The following is an 18,109-nucleotide window of genomic DNA, read 5'->3' as shown; positions in this document are numbered from 1 at the left end:
AAAAAGAAGGAAATCCTGTCACATGCAACAACACGATGAGCCTTGAGGATATTTCACTAAGTAAAACAAACCAGTCAAAAAAGGACAAATACTTACGATTCCACTCATATGAAATAGCCACAGTAGTCAAAATAATATTAATAGAAACAGAGAGGCTAGCTGCGGTGGCTCATGCCTGTAATCCTAACAGGCGTGGTGGGAGGATCACTTGAGGCCAGGAGTTCAAGACCAGCCTGAGCAAGAACAAGATCCGGTCTCAAAAAAAAAACAAAAACAAAAACAAAAAAAAATAGAAACAGAAAGTAGAAAGGTGATTACCAAGGGCTAGAGGTTTGGGGGAGGAACAGGGTAATTAGTGTTGAGTGAGTAGAGAGTTTCAGTGTTGTAAGATTTAAAAGTTCTAGAGATCTGTTACATAACAAGGTGAATACTTACCATTACTGAACTGTAACTTAAAAATGTTAAGGGAGTAAACTTAGCATTACGTTTTTTTTTTTACCAAAATCAAAATAAACAGCACCAGTAAATCTATCTACATAGGTAAAATTTAAATACAGTATATATGAATATGTCTTTTCCTTGTAACTGTTATTTTCTCCTATCTCATTTAAAAGACAACTGTTGCAACCTCTTGAGAGAACTTTAAAAAAAAAAGGACAACTGAATAAAACAGTATTTTTAAATCTGTATTGGTAGGCATAAAATGAGTAAAAATGTATTTGAATGAAAAGAACAGCATGAAAGAGTGGGGAGGGAACGGAGCTATATAGGTACAAATTTTACATACTATTGAAATTAATCCAAACTAGATTGTTATAAATTAGGATGTTAATTGTAATCCTCTAAGCCTGCAGTTCCCAACCTATTAGGAACTGGCCCTATATCACCGCCTGAGCTCCGCACCGCCCCCACCAGGAAAATTGTCTTCTATGAAACCTGTCTCTGGTGCCAAAAGGTTGGGGACTGCTGCTCTAGGCAGCCACTGGGAAAATAATTCAAAAAATATCTAGCAAAAGAAATGATAAGGAAATAAAAATGGTACTCCAGAGACTATCTAGTCAACACAAAAGAAAACAGTAATGGAGGAATAAAGGAACAACAAAGACATAAAACAAATATCAAAATAGCAGACATAAACTCTACCTTATCAGTAATTACATTAAGTGATCAAACTCTCCAATCAAAGGGCAGAGATTAGCAGAATGGGTTTTTTAAAATAATCTAGGCCAGGTGAGGTAGCTCACACCTGTAATCCTATCACTCTGAGAGGCTGAGGAGATAGGATTGCTTGAGCTCAGGCATTCAAGACCAGCCTGAGCACTGTCACCACTAAAAATAGAAAACTTAGCTGGGCATTGTGGCATGCGCCTGCAGTCCCAGCTACTTGAAGGAAGAGGCAAGAGGACCACTTGACCCCAGGAGTTTGAGGTTGCCGTGAGCTATGATGATGACACTGCACTCTACCCAGGGCAAAAGAGCAAGACTCTGTCTCAAAATAAATAAATAAATAAATAATCTAACTAGGCCGGGCACGGTGGCTCACGCCTGTAATCCTAGCACTCTGGGAGGCCGAGGCAGGTGGATCGCTCAAGGTCAGGAGTTCGAGACCAGCCTGAGCAAGAGCAAGACCCCGTCTCTACTAAAAATAGAAAGAAATTAGCTGGACAACTAAAAATATATAGAAAAAATTAGCCGGGCATGGTGGCGCATGCCTGTAATCCCAGCCACTCGGGAGGCTGAGGCAGGAGGATCGTTTGAGCCCAGGAGTTTGAGGTTGCTGTGAGCTAGGCTGATGCCAGGGCACTCTAGCCCGGGCAACAGAGTGAGACTCTGTCTCCAAAAAAAAGAAGTCTCAATAAATTTAAAGGACTAAAATCATATAAAATATGTCCTTCAACCACTCTGGAAGGAAATTACATATCAATAACAGAAGGAAAGGAAATTTGGGAAATGATCTGAGGCCTGCCAGTAGCCATGAGAGTGAACTTTTAAGCAGATCCTCCCTCACATGAGCCTTAAGATAACTGTAGCCCCAGCTTACATTTTAATTACAACCTTGTAAGAGACCCTGAGCCAGAGGCATCCAGCTAAGCTGCCCCAAGATTTCTGACCTGTAGAAACGGTGAAATAATAAAAGTTTGTTGTTTAAACTGTAATTCTGGTTTTTACAACAGATTCTACAGCAAATTTACTTAGCCTGAGTCTATCCCAAAAAACTTATTTCAAAGTATAAAAGCAAAATATATGTTGATGAATGCCAAATCCATATCCCTATCCCAAATTAATTTCCTAACAGACACACCCACCTGGATTGTACATGGCATCCTGCCATCCAACCCTAAGCCAAAAATTCATCCTTGACTTCTTTTCACACACCCATCCACAGCCCCTCTACTCAATCACTAAATCCTGTTGATAATAGCTCCCAAATATTTCTCAAAGATATCCTCTTATATCTATCCCTAATACCATTGTTCTAGTTTAATTGCTCATCATCTCTCCTGGGCCTTTTCCTAGTCTTCTTCTCTTCTCCTCTTCCCAAAATCCACCCTCCACACTTTAACCAGAATTATCTAATTAAAACACTAAGTTGACCATGAACGTCCAAACAATAGCCAAGTTCCACAGGGTAGAATAAAAACTTCTCCAAGATCTGCTTACTACCTACTCCCTTCATTTATTTTACAATGCTCCGTCTGCTTAGAGTTTCCACTTCTACCAAGTTATTTTCTACATCCATGCCTGAGGTCTTATTGTGTCCTCAGCCTTAAATGCCTTTCCTGTCTTTCAAAGCCCAGCTAAATTTTGCTTATTCTCCAACTCTTAGCTGAGGAGTTATCTATTTCAGAAACCTTTCCCTGAAGCCCCAGGGTATGCTAATGGCCCTATTCTGTGCTCCCTGAACACTGTGTGCTTACTGTCTTATCACTTGCTACAGTTTAATATAATTTATCTATTCAATGGAATGTACCTGTTATGCTCTTAAAAGTCGGGACAGCTTCACTTTACGTACTTTTTTGTGGATGGAAACATATATACTGACCTACTAGAAATTCAGTAATGCTCTCAAATTTCCATTTTATCAATAGCAGCTGTATCTGCCTATATTGGAAAATCATCAGTACATTACATATGAACTACTATTTATTCTGTCCACAGATGAGTTCATGTGAGTTACAGATTTCACTGGAATAATTTCCTGGCTCCCAACGCAGTGCTTCGGACGCTGTACTTACTAAAAAAAAAAATTTTATTAAATTCACTGTTGAAGTGAGTTTAACAGGAATGAACCAAATTTATTAACAATGCCATGACAATTACATATGAAACAGTATGGGACTAGAATTATTATTATTTCAACTACTAATCTCTACCCTATATAATAACCTAACAACTCATTTTAGAGATTAAGAAACTGAGGTTCAGAAAAGTTATTGCTTCAGAATCAATTAACTGGTAGCCAGCGTCAGAACTAAGGTTGAAAGCTAAGCCTGTCTGACTCCTTCAAGACAATTCTAAGTTTTGTCATTGGTTTTTTGGGTAAACTTTGGAGCATTACTTTATCTCTTTTATTTTTTTTTTTGAGACAAGAGTCTGGCTCTGTTGCCCAGGCTAGAGTGCCGTGGCGTCATCCTCGCTCACAGCAACCTCAGACTCCTGGGCTCAAGCGATCCTCCTGCCTCAGCCTCCCGAGTAGCTGGGACTACAGGCATGTGCCACCATGCCTGGCTAATTTTTTCTATGTATTTTTAGTTGTCTGATTGATTTCTTTCTATTTTTAGTAGAGACGGGGTCTTGCTCTTGCTCAGGCTGGTTTCGAACTCCTGAGCTCAAACAATCCGCCCGCCTCGACCTCCCAGAGTGCTAGGATTACAGGCGTGAGCCACCCCGCCTGGCTGACTTTATCTCTTGATTCTTCAATTTCTTGGCCCATAATATAATAAAGTTGCTAGACTGTGGTGAAAATGAATTACTTAAAGTGCCCCCACCCCAGTGTGACCATTATTATTGTTTGCACACTGAGAGGCATAGGTACATAAATAATGAAACCTGTATTTTTATCTACCACTAAGAAATTTAAAATCACTGTGGGGGAAATGGTCTGTTACTCTATTATCAATGCTGTATTTTCTAAGTTATTAATGTGCTTATGACATGCTAAAAGCAGTACAGTAATTTGATTTAGATTCTTTAAGTACCTATCTTTTTTAGCTGTTTTCCCTGGATTTCACTGCAATCTATCAGAACAGAATGTTTAATATTTTTAATTATTTCCAAAAATTAGACAAAGAATGTGTTTAGGTGTTTTCTTCATTTTGAGTTTCTATTTATTTACTTAGTATCATAATTATTAAGATTCGATGAGGTCATTTTGTTTCCACAGTCCCACAGCGAACATTTAGGTGACTTTAGAAAGTTATCAAGAACATAAACTGTAATTAATCCTTGTCTTGAGAAACAATGTTGAACAGAATAAAGATGAATGTTTTCTAAAGACAGTAGATACATATTATATAAACCAAAGAACAAGTATTTTAAAAAGCCTTAGTAAGAAAATTTTGTTGTTACAAAGGCATTAACTACTTTAATTAGGCACACTCCTAGAAACTTATTTGTGGATTTTGTCACATTTTTAGTTTATTTGCTTTTCCATAGGCAAGCGATTATGATAATCCAGTTTTTATGGTACTTTACAGTGCCATTGGGGGTATGTGAATAACTATCTTAACCAATTTTTAGTTAATGTGCCTTCCCTCCTCCAGAAGAATGCAATCTCTTTCAATTTCTCTCTTTCTCTCGGCTGAGCATGGAATTTTCCTCTCTTCTTCCTCCTGATGGTAAAATACATGATCACATGTTCCTTGTCCTGTTTTCCCCTGGGTGGTGTGGGTACTTCTATTTCCTTCTCCTTTTTCATCTTTTCTCTCATTACGGCCTCTAGCAAGATACTCTCCAGGGTCCCTCTGATCTCTATGCTAATAGCAAAGCATTGAAATGACAGAAAGGAAGACAAAGAGAAAAAAAAAAATCCCCAAAGCAGCTGGGAGTCCTTAGTTCTAACCATCTCTATGGAAACAATTCCACAGAGATGGATCTGGAAACAATTCTGTAGGGATTACTGGAGCTGTGGTGAGCTAATCTCACTTTACTTACAGGATTCATTTTGCAAATGACAATACTTGACATTGTTTTTTGTTGTTGTCTTCTTTGGAGAAAAGTAATAAAATTGGAGGCCAAGGAAAAATTATACTTATGACTATATGGTGTATTTTTTAACTCAGAACTTCCTACTTGCTGTAATAATAAAAGGCAAAAGGAATGCATGTACTAATTTCAATTCCTTCCTAAGCATTTACACTGGCAAAGAGTGCCCAACACAAAGAAATTGTTGCCAAAAAAACCGAGAACATAGCAGTTTGGTAGTGAAGTCATGTCATTAGAATGATTTTAAGATTGTGGCCCCACACAAAGTAAGTAAGTATGTGGAAAGAATGCCAAATTCAATCAGGCAGTAAATAGATTGTTTGAATTCAGGCAAGGGTTCATGAAAGGGGTAACAGAATTCCACCTACCAAGTCAGGTTGAAAGGCTCCCTGGATCTAGCAGCCATGTAACTTGAACCCAGGGAAGGAGGACTAAGGGAAGAACTCCATTTGAAGTGTGGGAGCTAGAAGTCTTACTAATACAGCAATTTGTTTTTTTTTTAAAGGGGGGGACATAGGGGGCCACAGTGTCAGTGATATCAGGACTATCAAGTTTCAGGCCTGTTTAAAAGCCTCTGGCCAGTAAACTAGTAACCACAAGTCTCCTGAGATGGTAACTCCAAGTGTTTATTAGGGGAAGTTAACTTCGATTTTCTTATAATAATGTCTGTTCTCTTAATTTATGGATAAGTTATTTGTAACTCCAGGAAGGTTCATAGTGTTTTCAGACCCTGGCCCTTAGGGTAAAACCATATAGGTTCCAATTCTAGCTCTGCCACTAAGCTGTGTGACCTTGGGCAACCATTTTCATTTCTCTAGGACTCAGGTACTTCATCTATAAAATGCAGATAATTATTATTTTTCAGTTGTAAAGAGTCAGTGAATTGAGTAAAACGCCTAGCTCAAACAACCTCTCAATAAATGCAAGCTATTGTAATTACAGCATCAGCAAGTGGTCTCAAGAATGGCAGCAGGGCACTAAGACCTAGGCAATTCTTACTGCCTCACATTTGTCTTAAGTTCGAGAATGAATTAAAGCCTTGAAATGGAAGTTTCCATTACATGAAGGTAAATGGTTTCCGGTCTCCATCCTACACACTGCAGATTTCACGGGGAAATAAATTCCACCTTCTACACTGCTAACACCTCACTGCACACCCAGGAGTCTTTCCAGTGTCTGTAACACTAAGTCCAAAGTCTTTTGGCTGTACATTGAAGGTTGTCTACAATCTAGCTTCGTCCACATTTCCAATCTTGCCCATGCCACAGAAACACTCAACCGTGGTCAAGTTCTTTTTCTCTTCCTGACACTCCATGTACATTCCTGCCTTTGCATTTTAACTTGCACTTATCTCTTTACCAGACTTGCTCTCCATCTTCTCACAGAAATTCGTCTTGCATTTTTTTTTTTTTTTACTTAAAGGCCATAACGCGTCACGAGGCATTCAGTGACATGACAGCACAACCGAAACGTATTTATTAGGTGCTATTTGTAAGCGCAGTTTTCAAGAATGCAAAGCTCTATTTAGAAAACTACCCGCAGATGACCTCCATAGGCGGCTGATCGGTCACTGAGGCTTTAACGGTGGGAGAGATTAAAGACAACGCGAAGGCGAGAGGAGAGAGGAACGATTTGTTAAAAGAAGGGAAACGAAGCAAGAAGCCTCAGGCCCAAGCCACGCACCCGGACGAGGCCTGCTGGGGGGCAGCCGGCAGCTCCAGGGCCAGGGGAAGGAGGATCCCCGGCGCGAGAGATGAAATAGGGTCCTGGTGGGCACTTGTATCTTCGTAGCCGAGAAACACTATTTTTTACTGCACAATGCAAACATGGTGGACAAAAAACACCCTCCCCGCGTTCGCCTTCCGAACCACGTGGCGCCCTTTCCACGCTGTTGACGCGGGGGTAAGGGCGGAGCCTTTACGGAATTCGCTCATGATGGGGTAGACCATGGGAGAACTTTTCCAGACCGCGACACCGCGGTTCCGTCAACACACTCGCAGGACTGCTGCGGCCACCTCCCCAAGAGGGCAGAACGGCAGGGTCTGAGAATTTGATGGTCGTACGGTAAACAAGAAAAGCGGCGTGCGTAGAGGTTACTTCTCTAACTGGACAAGCCTCGGCAGCTCTCTACCTCGCCCACAACTGGTCAGCACACCCGCGCGCAAGCGCTTTTCTTGCCGCCAACGCCAAAGCGGAACCGATTCTATAGTCTCGCGAGAGTTGGGCCGGGCGTTCTAGCAGCTCTCGCTCCACCCCCTCCTTCTCGCTCGCTCTCTCCCATCCCCCCAAGCCAGTCGCTCTGCTGCGCAGCTGCTTTAGCGGTTGCCGCCGCCGGAGACGGTTGGAATAGCCGTTGTGGTGAGCGCTACACGAGGCGAACGACTTGTCCCGCCTCACGACCGGACCCGAGCACCGGAGTCGGTGTTACTATCGCCTGACAGGGTATCTGAAGTAAAAGGGGGTAGGTTGGGCTGGTGGTTTTGAGAGCCGAGTCGGGAGAAGGACGAAAGAGAGACCGGGAAGGGGTGGGGCACGGGGGGAGTGTGGAGGTCGCCGCTCGGTGGCGGCTGGGGTGCTCTTCCCCGGCAATCTTGCACTTCAAGGAGGGCGGCTTGCCGAGGGGAGGAAACCAAGGCCCGAAGTGGGGGGCGTCCAGCATTTCCCTTTTCAAAATGGCCTCCGCCATTTTGGGTACGGTGGCGCGGCCACCTTGGCTTCCCGCCCTTCCCCGTTCTTTTTACTTTTTGTTCCCCAGCTTCCAAAAACTGACTTAGAAGGCTGGGGGTGGGGGTTGGTCAGAGCTCCCTGGAAGGGATGAAGATGGGGAGTGAAGCGAGCAGGGAATGGCTGGGCAGTTGGGTGCGGGGAGAATTAGGGCTGCCGGGCGCGCTCCCGATGGAAATGGCGCCGGATGGGCCTGGCCTCCCACCGCGGCCTCCGTTCCTCCGCAGTCTCGGCAGGGCTACCTGGGCTGGCGGGACTGCGAGTGACTTCTGACGCAGATTCCCAAGATGAGAGAGGCTGGAGCTGGGGGAGGAAGGCCAATGGCGACGAAGGCGCTCAACTCCCAAATCCAGGACAAAGGAGGCAGACGGCCTCCTTTGTAATTCCGCCGCCCGGTGGCGAAGGTTTTAAACCAGGCTTGGCTGCCGGGCGGGGAGGGGAGAAGGGGCGTACTCTCCCTAGCTTTCTGGTCTCTAGGGCAGCTAGATAAACGAAAAGTCTCCGGGGAGGAATAAAGGACGCTTAGCCGGCCCTTATATTCCCGATTTGGAACTTCGAAAAGAGTACGTACTCATTTTCCAAGGGTTTTTTTTTTCTTTTCCACGCTTAAACGTTTATAAAGACTTTGCGGGTAATTTATGTACGCAGAAAAGTTGGGTGACTTACCAAATAGGAATGTGAAGTGGGCATATTTCAGATGGGTCGTCTGGGCCCAGCGAACTGTGATACTGCATTTTGAACTTGGGGGTGGGGGTGGGTGGTATAACTGGTTTTGTGTAGTTTGGCCCATGTGTGTTAGAATTTAAGAGTTTCGCTTTTAGGAGATAGTTAAACACAACCAGTGATGGTAAAAGCATGTGTGTGTATATACAGGAATTGCGTTACTACCTTTAAATATTCAATCTCCAAGAGTATTTTGTGCAGAGATTTTTTTTTTTTTTTGTCATAAGGCTGTAGACATAAAATACTTTAAAATACAGTTAGGGTTTATTTTCGTAGCTAAGCATGTTTTTTCCTTCAGCGTAGGAGTATTATACTCTGTAATCGTATTTCCGAACAGGGAAATAAGCCCACTAAACAGGACAAATTGTAAACCCAGTCGCGTGGTGGTGTAATTTTGGGGACAGGTTCCTTAGAGCAGCGAACTGGTGGGTAGTTTTCATTGAAGACAGTACAAAAAAGGGAGGGGAAAGGCCTGAAAGAGTTTCTAATGATTCATATAAATCTTTACAAGAGTCTGTTATCTACTTTTCCAGCTTCTAAAAACAAAAACAAAACCTTCCTGCCTGTTGAAGATGTTCTATGATGCTTTGTCAAGATTGCCAAGGAAAAGTTTACCAAAATTCTTACTTTGAAACAGTAGGTTTTAGTGGACTTTAGAAAGACAGCTCAGACTTTCCTATAAAGTAGTGTGCATTATGATTAGTAGCTTTCCTAATTGGATTAGACGACACACCTTTTTTCCGCCCTCTTTTGTCTGCGCCATAATCTGGAAACCTATCTAATTGCCTTTTTAAAATAACTGAGTCCTTGTCTCCTTAAGGTGTTAGTAGTATGTCTAGGTTTCTTACTGAAAATTAAGGCACAGACACATTGGAAAGGAAGAATGGTGTACAATTTCCATTATAATTAAACTTAATTATCACCACTTGTTTGGCAAAAAATAAAATTCATTCTCTTTTTTTTGGACCACTAGGCTACCAGTTAGAGGACACTTCAAGAAGATAGGATATGCCCCCACATTATGAGAATTCTGTATTTCAGTTCTTATTAGATATTTTTTTCTTAATGGGTTTGGGATATAATTTACATACCATAAACTTGACACATTTAAAATGTACAGTTCAGTGGATTTTAGTGCATTCCCAGATTTGTACAATCATCACTACAATTTTAGGACATTTTTATCACTCAAAAGATGCCCATATCATTAGCAGTCCTTCCCCTTGCTGGCACTCTTCCTCCCCTCAAGCCTCAGACAATCACGAATATAAATGAAATCATAAAATTTGTGGTCTTCTGTGACTGGTTTGTTTCTTTTAGCATAATGTTTAGGCAGTTACATTTAAAGTCTCACAAAACGGACTAAAGTTATCCTCGTATCTTAATTGCTGGTATTTTAACACTTGAAATTCTTAAAGTGATTAGCTATGACATTGTTGCAGAGAAAGGTTGAGATGGATTATCCTGAATAATTAGTAAACTGTTTAGGTAGTTTCTGACAGCTTTATTAAGATAATACATCAGATTGCCTCTTTGTATGCACTTGGGTTTTTTTCTTTTTCTTTTTTTGCTGTTTCGTTTTTTGTTTCTTGTTTTTGTTTTGTAAGTAGAATTTTGAGTTTTGAAGGGGTGATAGAGCAAGGCTCTCTTTTTATTGTACACTGGTGTTCTGAATCTGGGTACATTTTCCCCGGGTGAAAATTGTGTTAACAGGTTAGTGTTTTCTTACAGAGAATACTGTGTTGTTTTCATATGGGAAAGTACCAACTAAGATCCTTTCACATTAAATTAGATTTTCAAATTTCTCATGAGGAAGTGACATTTGATTTTAGATCTTTTCCACTTTTTCCTCTCTTCTGTTCTTAGATCACCCTTCTTGGTCACACTTGTTTAGGTTGGTGCTGTTTTTGGATTTTTTTTTTTTTTTTTTTAAATGGTAGAGATCTTCAAAACGTCTCTGAACTTTTTTCCCAAACTGATCTGGGGCCTTCTTTCAGAGCCACTTTAGAAAGACAGCTCAGACTTTTATTAAACTTTTAAAAAGCCTTTGCTGCCTTGGAAAAGATTTAACAGTCCTTATTTCCTTTCAAGACTCAGAATAATTTTCTATTCTTTAAGACTCAGAAATTCTATTTGTGGTATATCTCATTGCTTTTGCAGGGCACCTTAAAATTCAGTGACAGTTGCTGTCAGTAAATGCTTATCATGAGGCAGACCAAGCACTTTAAATAACTCTTAACAGCCCAGTGAGGTATAGGTTCTATTGCTATATTTTACAGTTGAATAGGCTCAGAGGTTAAATACTTGATGCTGCCAGTGGTTGACAGAGTAGAGACTCAGGTCCCCAGGATATTTCTCTTAAAAGCTGATAATGTTTATTTGTGTGCATAAAAATAAGTTGTAATGTCAGTTCATTTTGGTTCTGTATGTCTAGGGTGGCACCTAGGACTTTAACAAAACAGGTGCTGAAGGTGATTCATATGTAGAGGTTATTTGATTAGTAACAACTTGTGAAGAATTTCTACATTAGCTTACTTTAAGTGCGTGAATTCTAGGAAAAAGAAATTTACTCTTTGTGGATACCACCCCTAACAGTTGAACTGATAATTAGATCATGTGAAATTAAGCATTAGTGAATGCTATTGATGTATGAAATATCCTCAAGCATAAAGGAATCAAGTGAACAAATTGTTTTGTTTACAGGGGAGGAGGTGGTGAGGGAAAGGTTTGAAATATCAGGTGAGTAGGATTCCTACAGCTGCATAGTGAAATTTGTAAGGTTCTGGTAAGTTTCTGCAGCTGAAGGACTTCTGCATTAGCCTCTTTTGAAAGTGTTCTGGAATTTTAAAAGGAAGGATGGATGCCAGTTGCCTCTGGGGAAGGGAACTGGGTGGATGGGTTCACTGTATCTCCAATGACTTCCAAATAGATGGCTTCTAAAACATGGGTACTGTTGGAAAGATGATTATTTTAAAGTGGCCTTCAACCTCAGTTTTAACTCAGTTCTATAACTCATTTTAAAACTCTTTTGCTCTTGGTGAGTTTAAACTAGATACAGCTGAAATTGCCCCCTTCAAAGACAGTTTGGTGTATTCAAAATTATAGTGCATCGCCTTTATAATACTTTTCACCATCAACCACTATTTGTTACATTTTTACTTAGGCTGTCTGATGTGAGTAGATGATGGTATTATATGTAACTTCTGAATAATTCAAGTTTTAAAGAATTTGCATAACTATTCAGATGAATAGTGAAATCTGAGAAGTGAATGAAAATGTGAGAGATGAAAAGGCTGGAGTTGGCATTCAGGTGACAAATAGTTTGAAGACTCTGGTAGTTGACTTATTGGAATTTTCTTAAAATTAGGAGATATATAATGTTTGATCCTAAGAAATTCAGTACTTTTTGCCAGGAAGTGTCAGGTTTCACTGCCTTTTCCCTACCCCAAAATAGAAAGGTGGTGTATCCCTTGGGTTGTGGCATTGTCAACAGGAGTCTTTTAACCCTATGTTGCATTTCCTCTTGTGACACCTCTGAGAGGTGTTTCTTCAGTACCTCTTGAAAAGAGTGTATTTTGATTGACTGCTCTATGTGCTTGTTTATTTTTTATAGCATTTAAATCAAACGGTATTGAGATGGATTGGGTTATGAAACATAATGGTCCAAATGACGCTAGTGATGGGACAGTACGACTTCGAGGACTACCATTTGGTTGCAGCAAAGAGGAAATAGTTCAGTTCTTTCAAGGTACCTCTAGTATTAGTCGAAGTTTAGTAGTGTGATTTTCTATTTGTATTATATTACTCAGTTTTTAATTTGTAAAACCCATTTGATTTTGGAACTTTTAAATTTAACCATGATAATCTTGGTGAATGTATTAAAATATGAAATGTGCTCCAGTTAATATTCAATACAGAATGTGTAAGAATATGTAAAACCTAATTAATTTACAGTAACTTAATTGAGAATAATTGTGTGATGAAATAAACCATGAATTAGCATATGGAGCATATGGAGTTAAGTTTGATTTGTAGCAATTTTTTTCATGTAATGTAGGCGGGCTTTTCGAGTATAATTACACAGTGTTTTTACACTGGTTGCAAAAAAATTATTTAATCCAGTAATATTTGAAAAAAACTTTTCATTTGTATTATGGGGTGATGGGAAACTAAGCTTTTTTGTTTTGTTTTCTTTAGACTTGTTTTAAATATTTGATTCAGATGGGAATGTTTCAGCCTTTAACACTGTTCCCCTTGATGGGGTTATTTGTCCTTGGGTTAAAGGGTTGGAAATCGTGCCAAATGGGATAACATTGACGATGGACTACCAGGGGAGAAGCACAGGGGAGGCCTTCGTGCAGTTTGCTTCAAAGGAGATAGCAGAAAATGCTCTGGGGAAACACAAGGAAAGAATAGGGCACAGGTGGGGATGGAGAGTTTGGGATGGTGTTAAATTTTTATTTTTGGGGGTTGTGGGTCACTATTGCTTAAATGGGGGGGTAACCATAACATTTTTCTGGGGTAGTTTAAAACAATTGATAATTACCTAAATTTAACTTGGAAACTACAGATTTGGGTGGGGAATTAATGCTAATAGTTTACTTAAATTAAAATTAGATTGTTTCCATTTCTCTGTAGGATGTTGTCAATGAATGCATTTGTATAATCACCCATTTTCTTTAAAACACCTATCTTGTACTGAAGAAAACAAACTAAAAATATATTTTATGAATTGTTTTCAAATGACTAATTTGTCTATGTAAAACTTAAATATTTAATTATTTAAGTTTGTAGGTGTAAAAAAAATGTTAACTTACGGTGTATTTAGGCAATTTAAATTGGGTTATGTATCTAGATGTAGAAAAATGTACTGCATTTTGCCCAATATCTAATTTGCGCTAATGCATTTATGCTGAAACCTATACCTTAAAACGTTTTTAAATAGGTATATTGAGATCTTCAGAAGTAGCAGGAGTGAAATCAAAGGATTTTATGATCCACCAAGAAGATTGCTGGGACAGCGACCAGGACCATATGATAGACCAATAGGAGGAAGAGGGGGTTATTATGGAGCTGGGCGTGGAAGTATGTATGACAGAATGCGACGAGGAGGTGATGGATATGATGGTGGTATGTGTATCTAATGAACACAGGTTCTGTTGTCATTTTCTTAATATTCCTGACATTTTGTCAAGAAATATAGAAATGGCAGTAATTTCAGTACCTACAAGGTTTTAAAACCTGTTCATGAAAATATGGATTTCCGTGGCCAGGTATGGGACTGGATTGATGCACATTAGCACCTCGAAAACTTACACAGAAATTAAAAGGAAGATACTGGCATATTTTGGCGTGGGGGTGAAATTTAATTTACATGTCTGAATTCGTCCTTTTGAGATTTTAAATTTCCGTAAGTGTTAAATACTTATTTCATGTGCACTAAGTTGGAAATTATAAAAACAGTCAAGTGAAACTGCTTATCACAAAATAATGTGTTTTGTAAATTAGATTATAAAATTTATCTCTCGAAAGTGTATTCATGTATTTCTTCTTAAATTACACAGGTTATGGAGGTTTTGATGACTATGGTGGCTATAATAATTATGGCTATGGAAATGATGGCTTTGATGACAGAATGAGAGATGGAAGAGGTAAAATAAATATTAAAGACAATTTTATTCTGAGGTAACTTAGTATTTGCAAGATCTTAGTGGTAATAAAGGTAACTTGTATAAAAAGTTGAGCATACTGCAGTGCGGTCCTATGTAAGGCTTTTTTTATTCCTTGTATAGTACATATGTATACTTTTCTACATGTTTCCATAATAGTTTATAATTTTTGCAAATGTTATTTTCCAGGTATGGGAGGACATGGCTATGGTGGCGCTGGTGATGCAAGTTCAGGATTTCATGGTGGTCATTTCGTACACATGAGAGGGTTGCCTTTTCGTGCAACTGAAAATGACATTGCTAATGTGAGTAATTTTAGTAATTATTAGTGGTTTTGTGCTTGTCCTGGTATCTAAATTTTGACACATTCTTCATGTTTTCATCTTTATAGTTTAACATAAGACTCCCTTGAACATAAAAATATATCTACCCCCTTATCTTTAGTGTTACAGATATTTTTGTGTCCATTGTGTCCTGACCTACATAGGATTCAAGCAAGTAAAAAGCTACATTCATACAGTGAAAGAATGATCAGTATAGTGGTAGTGACTGGAGAATATTTTTTGTCATTGTGTCAGATTTTGAAAGATTAAGTTTTAGTGGTTTGGTTTTGCTTTATAGGTTAGATGGTGATTAAAAACTGAGGAGTTGAAAATAACAGGAATAGATGATGCTGCTGTCATTGATTTCAGACTGATTGGTTTTAGATTGGTTAGGGGGTCAGCAAATGTCAGCCCATGGGCTACATGCAGTCATACTTACCAATTTGTTTATTCAGTTAGATGCGTTAGAGACCCAGTGGTAAACAAAGCCAAAAATGCTATATGGGTCTTAAAGCAAAAGCTTGCTGTAGATCTTACTGGGAACCAATTGGTGTAAGTTCCAAGTGCCTTTAGGGATAGCTTAAACCTGGTTAACTTGTGATTAGAACTGTATGTACAGTTTGCAGGTTTATCAAACCCCATTGTTCTGAATCATCATATACCCTATTTCTCTATCCATAGTTTCTGAGTTTCAGGGAACCCATTACGTCTCAGATAGCAATTTTGAAGTACATTTCTTGGAAGGCAGGATTGGGGATGGGGCTTTGTTCCATCTCAGGTCATAGGGTTTGAGACTTTTCATCTGTTTACAATAAATTATTTTTTAGATTAGATATATTATTCTTTCAAAATTTATTACCACCTTGCTTATTTTAAAAGTGGTTAAATTCTTTGCAATAATCTGAACAGACAAGAAATAAGTGTTTTCTTTCATTTAGTTCTTCTCACCACTAAATCCAATACGAGTTCATATTGATATTGGAGCTGATGGCAGAGCAACAGGAGAAGCAGATGTAGAGTTTGTAACACATGAAGATGCTGTGGCTGCCATGTCTAAAGATAAAAATAACATGCGTAAGTGGTATTCTTGGCATGCTATCATTTCCTAGATGTGAACTTACATGTAAAATAAATTTTCTCATTTGTTTAAATAAATGTAAGAGGTCCTTAGGTTCTGTAGGTTACTCTCGGCAGCCATTGGCCATATAAAGTTCAGATTTTAATGGTTCCTCTGGGCTTTTTTATCACCACACTAGGAATTGATATTTAATATTTACTTTCATATTAGCCAATCAACCTTTTAAGGCTTTTGTTGATATAAAATTATCCCTTATTCCTTTCTCCCCTATTACTCTTGATTTTTTCTTAAAGAACATCGATACATTGAACTCTTCTTGAATTCTACTCCTGGAGGCGGCTCTGGAATGGGCGGTTCGGGAATGGGAGGCTACGGAAGAGATGGAATGGGTATGTAAAGTTTTTAAGATAAGCGGAGTTAGCTACTTAGCAATCCATCTCAAACTTTTTTTTTTTCCCCAAAAGATAATCAGGGAGGTTATGGATCTGTTGGAAGAATGGGAATGGGGAACAATTACAGTGGAGGATATGGTACTCCTGATGGCTTGGGTGGTTATGGTAAGTGTCTCTGGTTCGGTTTGTGTTAGTCCCCATATATAGTACAATTAAAAATGCACAATACTTTTAACATCTCACGCGTGAATGTCTTGTGCTAAGTGATTCTTAATGTCATTTTTTCTTAAGGCCGCGGTGGTGGAGGCAGTGGAGGTTACTATGGGCAAGGCGGCATGAGTGGAGGTGGATGGCGTGGGATGTACTGAAAGCATAACCAACACACAAGTCCTGACAACAGCATCTGGTCTACTAGACTTTCTTACAGATTTAATTTCTTTTGTATTTTAAGAACTTTATAATGACTGAAGGAATGTGTTTTCAAAATATTATTTGGTAAAGCAACAGATTGTGATGGGGAAATCTGTTTTCTGTAGGTTTTATTTGTTGCATACTTTGACTTAAAAATAAATTTTTATATTCAAACCACTGATGTTGATACTTTTTATATACTAGTTACTCCTAAAGATGTGCTGCCTTCACAAGATTTGGGTTGGTGTATTTTATTAGCTCTGTAAGAAGTAGAATGGTGTAATTTTAGAGGATAATGGTTCACTTCTGCATAAACTGCAAGTCTTAAGTAGACATCTGGAATAGAGCTTCACAAATATAATTAGTGTAACTTTTTTTGTTAATTTCTCCTGGACAACACTGTAAATATAAAGCCTAAAGATGAGGTATCTTTAGGAGTATAAATTCAGCTAAATAGTTCCATGTTATTCTTTCTCAACGTAATTTATCAGGCTTAGCTCTGAAATGATGGTATAAGAGGTATCTGGGTTTCTGAGTATTCATAATTGTGTAACCGGGGGATGGGAGCATTGGAAGTTCTAAATTCTAACCCTAGATTTTGGAGTAAAATCCCCTCACCACTTGACCAAGTGAAGTACCAAAAATGTTTCCAGAAAATTGATAGTTGTAAGTTATCTCAAGGTGTCTTAGAGTAGGTTAAGGTTCTCAGTGACATGAGAATTCAGTATAAGTACATAGGTATTTACTATGGAGTATAATTTTCACAGATGTATTTTCAGTTTCCTGCCCAATGGAGCATATGATTTTAAAATAACTGTAAATGACTACTTTAAAGAAATGTAAGACAAGTCCATGTTATAATCAATTAAAATAAGAATCTGCAGTTGGGTTTTTGCATCTGATAATCTGCTTGGAGTTTTAGTTAAAAATACTATATGTAGCAAGGAAAAGGTGCTTTTTTTTAGTTTTAATCCCGTTCATCAATATGGCTTTTTCCAAATTGGCTAATGGATCAAAATGAAACCTGTCAATGTGAATTCAGTTACTGAACTTGTTATTGTTTTTTTGCTAGAAATGTTATTAATGTAATAAATGTCAATGTGGGAGATAATAGTATGGTGTCTGTCCTAGAATGCTTTGTGTCGGTTACTGTATCAAATTGGTAGAAAGTACTGTATATGATGTCTAATTGAAGATTTAGAAAAATGACTCCTAAGGAGTGATTTCTGCTGTTAGAAGGGGGAGCTGTGACAGCCTGTATATTTGGAAGTTCTTTGGTTTGTTTTGAGACAGTCTTGCTCTGTTGCCTGGGCTAGAGCATAGTGGTGGTGTCATAGCTCACTGCAACCTCAAACTCCTGTGCTCAAGTGATCCTTGCCTCGATCTCCCAAATAGCTGGGACTACAAGCCCACATCAACAGGGTCTTGCTGTGTAGCACTGGCTGCCCTTGAACTCCTGGCCTGGAGCCACTTGACTCAAGCAGTGATTCATCTTAATACTTGTGGTCACTTCCTTGCAGTAGCTACTTAATATCAGGGCTTACAGCACCTGTCTTTTGAAAGTCACATGTGCTTTTATTTTCC

General features: G+C 39.0%; 2 protein-coding genes across 7 annotated transcripts in view; one reads left to right on the top strand and one right to left on the bottom strand.

The window, feature by feature from the left end:
* PBLD (phenazine biosynthesis-like protein domain containing) overlaps window positions 1-8,798 on the bottom strand; it is a 47,585-nt gene extending 38,787 nt beyond the window's left edge. The window contains exon 1 of the mRNA XM_012658897.1: window positions 8,596-8,798. Coding sequence (XP_012514351.1) covers window positions 8,596-8,619 — 24 coding nt within the window. The 5' untranslated portion in view covers window positions 8,620-8,798. The remainder of the gene's footprint in view (window positions 1-8,595) is intronic.
* Window positions 7,445-17,638, top strand: HNRNPH3 (heterogeneous nuclear ribonucleoprotein H3 (2H9)). Of its 6 annotated transcripts, none has more exons than XM_012658866.1 (10): window positions 7,445-7,647; window positions 12,266-12,400; window positions 12,937-13,075; window positions 13,598-13,737; window positions 14,217-14,303; window positions 14,511-14,626; window positions 15,583-15,718; window positions 16,016-16,111; window positions 16,187-16,279; window positions 16,406-17,638. In XM_012658866.1, exons 2-10 carry the CDS (start codon window positions 12,289-12,291, stop codon window positions 16,480-16,482), a joined length of 996 nt encoding a protein of 331 aa, XP_012514320.1. In that variant the 5' UTR covers window positions 7,445-7,647; window positions 12,266-12,288; the 3' UTR covers window positions 16,483-17,638. The 6 variants fall into 6 exon arrangements, with proteins under 6 accessions (XP_012514320.1, XP_012514293.1, XP_012514330.1 ...); XM_012658839.1 differs by having other exon boundaries at window positions 13,598-13,782; XM_012658876.1 differs by having other exon boundaries at window positions 7,445-7,666; window positions 16,406-16,702.
* The last annotated feature ends 471 nt before the right edge of the window (window positions 17,639-18,109 follow it).

This window comes from Propithecus coquereli, unplaced genomic scaffold (genome assembly GCF_000956105.1).
Source record: "Propithecus coquereli isolate 6110/MARCELLA unplaced genomic scaffold, Pcoq_1.0 Scaffold117, whole genome shotgun sequence".
NCBI lineage: Eukaryota > Metazoa > Chordata > Mammalia > Primates > Indriidae > Propithecus > Propithecus coquereli.
The sequence above is the reverse complement of the archived record's forward strand: the minus strand, read 5'-3'. Positions and strand labels throughout refer to the sequence as shown.